At 54.0% G+C, this 10,157-nt stretch overlaps 1 protein-coding gene across 7 annotated transcripts in view; it reads left to right on the top strand.

The window, feature by feature from the left end:
• Sipa1l3 (signal induced proliferation associated 1 like 3) overlaps positions 1–10,157 on the top strand; it is a 189,618-nt gene that overhangs the window by 135,024 nt on the left and 44,437 nt on the right. For all 7 annotated transcript variants that reach the window (XM_055594751.1, XM_055594747.1, XM_055594750.1 and 4 more), the window contains 2 exons: positions 5,326–5,600; positions 8,844–9,095. In XM_055594751.1, coding sequence (XP_055450726.1) covers positions 5,326–5,600; positions 8,844–9,095 — 527 coding nt within the window. The remainder of the gene's footprint in view (positions 1–5,325; positions 5,601–8,843; positions 9,096–10,157) is intronic.

The raw sequence follows: 10,157 nt of genomic DNA, 5'->3' as shown, positions 1-10,157 counted from the left end.
CACACACACACACACACACACACACACACACACACACACACACACACTGCTCCTAGAGAAGGTATGGGCCAGGAATCTGTGGTTGCCCATTCCTTTATCTCTAAAGGCCAGAAAAAAAAAACAAAAAAACAAAAAAAAACACACACACATTTGTTAATCCTGAAAGTAGCTATAATATGCAAATCTAAACATACTGAAAGTTTAAGTGGAGCTACAGGTATAAGCTCAGTGATAGAGCATTGAAAAGGCCCTGGGTTCAAATCCTAGTACAAAAACTAAGAGCTTTTCTCTGAGGAAATTAAAATAGAACAAAAAGGTTCCTGGGGGCTGGAGAGATGGCTCAGAGGTTGAGATTGTCTATTGCTCTTACAGAGGACCTGAGTTCAGTTCCCAGCATCCATGTTGAGCAGCTCATAACTTCCTGTAACTCCAGCTCCAGAGGATCCAGCACCTCTGGTCTCCATGGGTACCAGGTCCCCACACTCTCGTTTACATGCCTACCCACAGATACATGCATACTTAAAATTAAGTAAAAAAAGCTCTAGACCAGGTTTGTCTAACCTGTGGCCCTTGAGCCCTGCATTCCTCAGGATGGCTATGAATGTGGCCCACTATGCTTGCAGACCACACCACCACATCAAAATCAAAAGTTTGGATACCCCAGCCTAAACCATTAAAGTATAGAGAGGCAAGGAACATAAAAATAATGAGAAAATATAATGAAAGAAACAAACGTAAGTTGTGTGACATGACTGAGTTCCATACTGGTTGTCACAATAACCATGACTGGCTTAACTTTCTGTATGAAAAGACAAAGACTTAAAAGACGATAAAAATTGTGTCCCAGCCAGGCTTGGTGGCATACACCTTTGATGCCAGGGCTGGAGATAGAGGGAGGAGCAGAGGCAGGCAGATCAGTTCTGGGATATCCAGAGCTATGTAGAGCGATCCTATCTCAAAAAGCAAAACAAAACCAAAAAAGCTAATCCTTGAGTAGTGGTGTAGCTTGGTGGTAGAATACGTGTCCAGTTTTTAGCACCAGCACCACAAGGATCAGGGCTAAAAAACCTTACGCTCCTTCCTGACGGACAACTCAGACTCAGCTCTTGGCCCAACCAAAAGTGGTCAGTCAGTGACAGATGAGTCAGTGGTGACACCCTGAATCACTGTGTTGAGACGTGCCGAGACCACACCTCAGCCGTGCAGTAGGTGTGTGAGGCCGGCACTGAGAGGGCAGTCTTTGAAGGGGCCGCAGTAGCATGACAGCTGTGCCAGAGAAAGCCACACCCGAAGTAACCAAGGGCGGGGGCTTAAAGGACAAAAATCTGGCTCCAAATCCCCAGTATTGCCACCTTCTGGCTGTGTGACCACCATATACACTTAGACGGTGTGACAATCTAACTTCCTCTCCTGAAGCTAAGACAAAATACTGGGGGGCTGGAGGGGAGCAACTTAGAGCAGAGTTTATTAACTCTCAGTCCCTCATGGCAGGGAAGTTACAGTGACAAGAGATTGAGGGAGCAATACCAGCAGAGTGACAGATGCACGCTGGCTAGTAATCAGCTCACTTTCTGCATTCGGCACTGTCGAGGATCCAGGCCCAGGGGATGGTGTCATCCACTGTAGGCAGGTCTTCCCAACCTAGCTAGCTTCCTCACCGCCATCCCCAACAGGTAAGCCCAGAGGCCCTTCTCCCAGGTCATTCTGGATTGTCAAGTAGGCAACCCGCATTAACGGTCATAGTGACTCCGGTTTCTGCTGGAAAATAAGTTCAGTGACCATCGTATGTCAGCGCTGAGGCTGCAGCTAGCACATGTGAGGTCCTCGCTTCAATCCCAGGACTTGCAAAAGAAAAGTGTGCAAGTTTTCATTTCATTTTGTTACATAGATATGATAAGAAACGTCATTGCCTCGGCGAGCTTCCTTGACTTGTTAGGCCATGACCTTTCCCAGGGGCATCATTCTCTGTAAAATCCAGGTGGGGTTGGCTAAACTCCCATCTCAGCCTCTCTGACTTCACAATTCATGCTTCTTCATGAAGCCACTGTAGCCAGCACTTCAGTCTCCTGGTGGAAAGTGAGGCACCCAACCTCTTGCGATGGAGGCTAAGCAGGGTGGGGCCCAGCCACTACTTAGGTGGCATAAGGTAAGGTCTGAACCTGGAGTCCTCCATCTGTTTGGTCCCTTCTGGTCTCATAGACTTAGGACTAGGTTGACATACAGTAGGCATTCAATAAATGCTGATCACTGACTGGTTTGTTGAGTGAATTGTACACATGACATTTCAAAGTCCTCATACCAGCTCAAATGCTGTTCTTGTCTCCATTTGATCGATGAAGAGACTGAGGCCCAGAAAGGAACAGATCCTCACATGAGCTCATACAGCCTGTGGGTAGCAGAACTGTGGTCTGATTCCGAGCTGTCCTGACTCGACATTCTAGATCCGAACACAGGATCTGCCTCCTCAGAATCTTCCCAGGGCTGCCCAAGTGACCCCAGACCTTTACACAGTCCCGGCGAGCTGGGGTTTCTCCCACGCTCCCGTGTTTCCCATGTCAGCAAAGGCCTCGTGCATGCCTCTGTTGAGGTCAGGGGGCTGTGACCAGCCAGGGCCCCGCCTTGATCTCATAGCCACACCCCATCTGTCAGTGCCGCCTTCAGACAGCTCCAGCTGCTTCTCCCCCTCTCCCCCTCCCCTAAGCCACCCTGACTCTGGATTTGGGGGAGGGGAGTGAAGACATACTCCCTGTGTAGCCCAGGCTAGCTTCAGAGAAGCAGCTTCAGCAGTGCCAAAGTTGTCAGCCTAGTCCACCATGCCTGGCCTCTACCAAATTGTTGCATGAGCCTAAGCATGTGTGTAACATGATGCACACACACACACACACACACACACACACACAATCTCCTTTGCCTCCACTGTTTCACTGTGATCTGTTCTCAGCACGGGGATCCGACCACCTCAGTCCTGTGTTCCAGACCCTTAGCCTACCAGCTAAGTGAAAGGCAAAGAGGCCCTCTCATCCCAGAGGCCTGTGCACCCTCGCCCTGTTCATCCCTGTAGGTGCCTTTTCCCACTGTCCCCTGCTCCACACAGACCTGTGTTTCTCCAGTGTGCCAGGAAGGTGTCCCGCCTCAGGGCCTCTGTGACACCTGTCCCGGTTGCCCCGCGGCTTGGTCCCTCCCCTCCTGCAAGCCTTTGATCACAGGTCACCTGAGGCCTCCTCGGCTAGAATTGCAAACTCAGTAAGCTCAGACCATTTGCCGCCCTCTGCCATGTGTTGTCCTTGTTGTACTTCACTTGAGTCTAATAAACTGAAAAAATGAATTGGTAATAAAAAAAAAAAAAAATGAGTCTAGGTGTAATGGGCCCACCAGTATAAGGACAGTGGCCAGCTGAAGGTGGGACAAGGGAACCCGTGGGGTTGTGTCACTGCTTGTGTACACAAGCGTGACACACGCAGTGACACAACCCCACGGGTTGTAGACACCCGCTAGCGCCCAGGCTGGTGAGGAGGTCTGCCCTGCAGACGGGCCTGCTAAACTGAAACTAGAGCGGTAAGGATCATCCTAATGACGAGTAAGGGTAGCTGCATTTAAAGAAAAAGTAACAAAAAAGCGAGACGCGCAAGAAGGGCAGGCTGCTTTCCCCAGCCACGAACGAGCAAATGTGCCGCGTCTGTGTATATAAACAGCAGAACGCTGTTCCCCGAGGGGAAAGGCCGGACACGAAGCTCCGCAGGCTCTGGCTCTGGGGAGGGCCTGCCTCCATGCCTCACCACTGCAGCCAGAAAGGAGGCTGTACGCTTACGACGGAGACGAGTTTCAAGCCTGCAGTTACTGCGCACCGCAGAGAGAGCGCCTCACTGACGCTGACAGCAAAACCGTGGCCATCAGAAGGCAATTTGACTGGCACACTGTGACCACTAGTGCTTACGACCCGAGCCGTAGACCTCTGACCATTCCTCCCTGATGAGTGGACCTCAAATCTGACCAGAAAGTGCTTGGTGAGGCCGGGAGAATGGCTCGGTGGGTGAGAACACTTGCCACGGGAGCTTGAGGATCTGAGTTCAAACCCCCAAGGCCCACATGGAAGGCCAAATGTGGCCATGCACGTACCTGTAACCCTGCCAGATGTGGAGGACAGATACAGGACGGCTGTTGGGCTTTGATGGCCGCTATTAGTGAGTCTCATTCGGAAGGTTAGTCTGGTTCAGAAATCTTCCCCGTATCACGAGTAAAGTGGAAAAGGCTAGCACAGCGCGCCGCTGCCCTCCCCTGAGCCCTGTACACACAGAAGAGGGAAGATAGTGCTTGCCAGCCTCCATCCCGGTTGTGCCGCTGTGGCGCCAGTGACCACATCTTGGCCGTCAGGTTGGAACTGTGGCAAAAGTAATCTTTTGGCATCCTGAGGTTTCCTAATGGCGGACTGAGATCCTGGAGCTTCCGGTCAGTGTGGACTTACGGCCGTACATCCAAACGTGAGCACTGAAGCATCACATAGGAGTAAAGCAGAAAGGAATTAGAAGTGAGGCCCTGCAGGACCTGGGCTGCTCCATGTTGGGAAAAGTAACAGAGAAGTCTGAGGCCACGGGAGAGGGCTCGGTAGGGTAGGAGCACTTGTGAAAGTGAGGTTTCACCACAGCTTCCAGTGTAAAAGCCAGGCTTGTGGGTAGCTGTAGCTCAAGCACCGACTCAGAGGCCCAGACGATCAGTTGGGTTCCGTAGCCACTACCCGAACTAAAAAGTAGCAAGCTTCCGGCTCAGGGCAGGGCACGAGGGCACTGGGTGTCCTCCTCTGACACGCACACACACACACACACACACACACGCCTGCGCATACGCAAACACAGAGGCTCAGTGGTCGACCAGTTGTCCAGAACCCACCGTGAGGGGCCAGGATGTGGCCCAGTGGTACAGCATTTGCTTAGCATGCACATAGTCCTGTGTTCCATCCCCAGTGCGGCAGGTTCAGTGAGCCAGTCAGTTAATTAATTCATGCTTTAACCAAAGGCCATGGCTGCTCGCCTCACACGCGTGCACCTGACTGCAGAGGGCGGAGGGGTGGAGGAGGGGGCCGGAATATTTGGAGAACACAGCTCAGGACTGCTGTGCTCCCTGAAAGACCAGCCACTGAGCGGCAGGTGCGCGTTTCCCAGAAACCAGCAGCCAGGGCTGGGACCTCACCCGGACTGGCGCTCACCGCCTGGGATCCTGGTAGCACCTGGAAGGCAAAGGGGGACAGTCCGTCTCGGAGGGGCCAGTCAGACACGGGTCTTCAGAGCCTCCCAGCCAAACTGCTGAGACCCGCCCCGTTTCTGCCCATAGGTGATGACCAATGGCTGGGAGACGGTGGACATGACCCTGCGGCGGAACGGCCTGGGCCAGCTGGGCTTCCATGTCAAGTACGACGGGACAGTGGCCGAGGTGGAGGACTACGGCTTTGCCTGGCAGGCTGGCCTCCGGCAAGGCAGCCGACTGGTGGAGATCTGCAAGGTGGCTGTGGTGACTCTGAGCCACGATCAGATGATCGACCTGCTTCGCACCTCCGTCACCGTGAAGGTGGTCATCATCCCGCCCTTTGAGGACGGCACGCCCCGGCGGTAAGGGCGGCACCCCAAAAGGCCGGCGGGGACCGGGACCTCAGTGAAGGGACTGAGTGGTGGCTCTCAGCCTTCCTGGTGCTGCGACCCTTGAATGCAGTTCCTCACGTGTGGTGACCCCGACCATAATGTTACTAACATTGCTACCTCATAACTCAATATCTGTTGTCTGGTGGTCCTAGGCGACCCCTGTGACAGGGTCATTTGACCCACAGAGGGGTCGTGGCCCACAGGTTGAGAACCCCTGTGGCAAGCCCTATTCCACGGGTCTAATGACAGTGGTTGCAGAGTGAACGAGGTCCTGTGGCTCTCGGTGTTAGCCTCGTGTGCGCACCTCACCAGCACCTGTGAGGGCCTCATGGGTGGCACACAGAGTGAGCGAAGCCTGTCCCGGGGCATATTGGGACATTTGCTGGGCCCCTTCTGTATGCAAGCTCCGCTTGCTGTGTAGGGCAGTGGGCAGGGCAGAGTACGCGCTCTCTGGGAGAGGCACACCAGGAAGTAGATACACAGGGTCTGGTTGTGTATCCCAGTACTTGAGAGGTGGAGGCAGGGGGCCCGGAGGTCAAGGCCAGGCGCCACTGTGCTGTAGTTAGTTCATGGACAGCCTCAGCTACATGAGACCTGTCAGAAGGAACAGCAGTGGAAAAAGCCAATGCCAAACCAGCCCAAGCAAAATGCCCACGCTGCTTCTGGCTAGCAGAGGCTGCTGGTGTGTGTATGTATGTGCGAATGTGTGCGTGCTCTCGCTCTTGAAGGCCAGAAGAGGGTGTCAGGTCCCTTGGAGCTGGAGTTACAGGTTTTTTTGAACCTCCTGACCTGATGCTGGCGTCCAGACTCTGGCCTTCATGATTAAGCACCAAGCGCACCTAACCACTGACCTCTCTCTCCAGCACCCTACTGTGTTACTGAGAGAGCAAAAGCAAGCAAGTACCTGCTTGTTCAGCACAGGTGCCCCTCCCCAACCCCGCCAGTCTCAGTATGCCGTTAGTTTAGTGAACCTTCGTGGCCCTCAGAGATGCCAAGTGCCCACCCACGGTGGCCCAGACCCCATGCCTTCATATTTGGAACGTTCCATCAGGGCTGAACACGCTGGTGCAAGCCTTTAATCCCAGCACTCGGAGGCAGACACAGGTCGGTCTCTGAGTTCAAGGCCAGCCTGGTCCACAGAGAGAGATTCACCCACAAACACACCAGACAAAAGAGAGAGAGAGAGAAACAAGTGTGGTGAGGTGGTACATGGCTGTAACTCCAGCACTCAAGAGGCTGAGAAAAGGAGGGCTGAGCTTGAGGCCAGCCCAGACAGTGAAGAAAGGTCCAGTTCCAGAAAAGGGTGGGGTGGGCCAGTCAGTTGTTCTGCTGATCTGAGGCCTGCTCTACAGTTGGGAACCCCCACCTTAGACCACAGACCTGGCTGGGAAGGCCATAGACCCACTGGGGGTGCTGCTGCTGTTGTTTGCTAAACGGATGTGCCGTCCCTGTGAGATGTCTTCTAAATTACCCCACTGTGCCCGAGGGCCGTGCCTCAGCGCCGGTCACAGAAGCGTCTTGTTACAGTGGAGTGGTGACCGCAGACACTAGTCAGAGTGGACGCACGCCTGCTGAATGTTCACGTCCTCTCAAGACCGGGGAGCATGGCAGAGGGGCAGGTAGTCCACGAGAGCTGGAGAGCAGGTGGACGGGGAAGGGGCGTGCAGTGGTGGCGTCCGGGCATGGCGTGGCTATCGCCTTAGCCTGGCTGGCCTAGAACTCTATCTAGACCAGACTGGCCTTGAACTCAGTTTCACCACTCCGGCTCAGTTTCTAGCTGTTGCAGCCATACGGACTTGAACAAGTTGCTGAAGTTCTTTAGCTATGAAAGGTAACATACTGGAGCTGAAGCATTGGCTCGGTGAGTGCTCACCTAACACATAGAAGGCCCTGGGTTCAATCCCTCAGCGCTGCATAATCCAGATGTGGCAGCACATACCTGTAATCCCAGCACTCGGGACATGAAGGCCAAAGGTCAAGGTCTCCAGCTTAGCTGCCGGCAGCCTCCCACCACAGGTGACACGCCTGCAGAGACAGATCTTTACAGCCCCCACCCCCGGCCCAGCCTCCTCAGCAGTAGCTCCCAGGTTGCTCTCCCTGCTCTGAGAGGAACTGAGCTTGTGACAATCGACCCTAGTCGCTGCCACTGGGGGGAGAGGTGTTTCTGATTGGTTGGTGTGGGTCACGTGCTCATGCCTAGCATCCAGAAGTAGGCTCTGTCTGGCTCCGAGCACACAGCAGTTCTCAGGACATGTGGCCTTCCTCCACCTCTGCCAGCCTGGCCTGTCTGCCCGCTCCGTCAGACGGCTCTGTCCATATTGTTCCCTGGCTGGTGCCTGGGAGCCCCTGATCCCCGAAACAGCCATAAGGAGGTGCTGAACATCAGCTCTACCATACTGCCACAGGAAGGTACCCTGAGCAGGGCCCGGGACAGGAGCACCGCCTCAGGTGCCCTGACATGGCTGTAGTGTAGAGGAACGTCAGGATGAGGTCCTCTGGGCTTGCCTCTCCGAGCTTAGCTCTTGTGATCTGGGATGTGGATTTTTTTTTTCTTGAGCTCAGCCTCCTGTAAGCTCAGGATTCCTCCTGCGTTGTGTGGCACTCTGTGTGGCAGCGGTGGCAGAGGTGCCAGAGGTGCCAGCCCAGCTTGGATCCCAAGCCCCAGGCAGGATCCCTGCACTGTGGCACCTGTGCCCGCCACAGTAGATGGCAGACACGGGCCGCTCTGCATCTATTTCCAGGGTTCTGGGTTTCATCACTTTTTTTTTTAACCATCTTGCAAAGTAGGTCACCTGCTCCTCTCCCAGCAGCATTTGAGGTTCTTGGGAACAAGGCAGAGACTGTCCTTTGATTTTGAGGGCAGTAGCTTTTCCGGCCTAAACTATTGCTTGGGGGTTGGGAGGGCCTGGTTCGTTGAAGATGCTGGCTGACTAGAGGCCTGGGCCAGAGAAAAGGCAGAGCATGACGAGAGGCCAAGACTGGGAGGAAGAAAGAGGGACTCAGGTCCAGCAGTTGTAGCCCTGTGTTGGGTTCTGGCCCAGGATTCTAAGCTGGTATGCTTCAGGTCCTACTTTGAAAGATGCCACCAGCCTTTAAAATGAACCAGCACGGTTTGGAGTTGCCCACTGTAAACCAGACAGCTAGTCCCTTTCAAGCTGAAGGCCTGTGTGCTCGTGGGCCCGGACCTTATAAGAACTGAACTTGTTTTTCCAGGGGCTGGCCAGAGACCTATGATATGAGCACCTCGGAACCCAAGACAGAGTCGGAAACCACCACCCCTGGGGGCCGGCCCCCCTACCGCAGCAATGCTCCCTGGCAATGGAGCGGGCCTGCCTCCCACAACTCTCTGCCAGCCACCAAATGGAGCACCCCCGCTACTCCTGGCCACGTCCAGTCCCTGAGCCGACTCCCGAAGCAGACACCCGTGGTCCCTTTCCGTGAGTCCCAGCCACTGCACAGCAAGAGGTAAGGACCCCAGGACACTGCTGCCGTCCAGCGTCCCACCTGCCCACAAGCCCTCGCCCTTCCGCTCTCCCACCCTTGCTCGCTCGGGCTCTTCCTCCTCCCCTCAGTCATCTTCCTCCCTACCTCTTTTCCTTCCTTCCTTCCTTCCTTCCTTCCTTCCTTCCTTCCTTCCTTCCTTCCTATTTTTTAATTTTTATTTATTTTTTTATTTTTGAGTCAGTGTTTTTCTGTGTAGCCTTGGTTGTCCTAGAACTCATCCTGTAGACCAGGCTGGCCTGGAACTCAGAAATTCGCCTGCCTCGGCCTCCTGAGTGCTGGGCTTAAAGGGGTGTGCCACGCCCAGCCATTTTCCCCTTCTTAGTCCTCTGTCTCCCTCTGCTCTCCCCATCATTTCTTCTTTTTCTCCCCATTCCTGGGCGTGCCCAAGGGCCCTGATGGACAGGGACAGCAAATGCTCTGTATGAAGCTGGAAAGGATTTTTTCAAAGGCCAGTAACAAAGCATCAGGACCAGCTTCTTGGGAAGCAGGCCAAGAGAGAAGCCCACACAGGTGCCTCTCATCGCTGTATCCAGTCCTTGGACTGGGGGTCACCTTAGGGAATTTGATATTGGCACTTCATTTATATGATCTTGTTTTATGTATTGCTACTGAGGGGTGAACGTAGGCCCCTTGGCTCCCACTGGGTGTGTTCTCAGCCCACTCTCTGCCTTCCCTAGAAAACAGGGTCTCACTGTGTTGTTCAGGCTAACGTGGAACTGAAAAGCCTCCTGCTTCCAACCGGAGTGTCTTGGATTGCAGGTCTATACCACCAGGCCCAGCTGAGAGGCTCACCCAAATGCATCATAAGTATAAAAATATAGAGTCAGGCAAGGTGGCACACACCTTTGATCCCAGCCCTCGGGAGGCAGGGGCAGGCGGATCTCTCTGAGTTCAAGGCTAGCCTGATCAGTCTAGGTAGTGGGTTTCCGGCCAGCTCAGTCTCAAAAGTAAATAAAGAAGGGGGCTGGAGAGATATAATGAATGAATGAATGAATGAATGAATGAATGAATGAATGAATGAAT

The sequence above is a fragment of the Psammomys obesus genome, unplaced genomic scaffold, assembly GCF_907164565.1.
Source record: "Psammomys obesus unplaced genomic scaffold, mPsaObe1.curated_primary_1811, whole genome shotgun sequence".
Taxonomy (NCBI): domain Eukaryota; kingdom Metazoa; phylum Chordata; class Mammalia; order Rodentia; family Muridae; genus Psammomys; species Psammomys obesus.
Note: the sequence above shows the minus strand (reverse complement) of the source record. Positions and strands in the feature narration are given on the sequence as shown.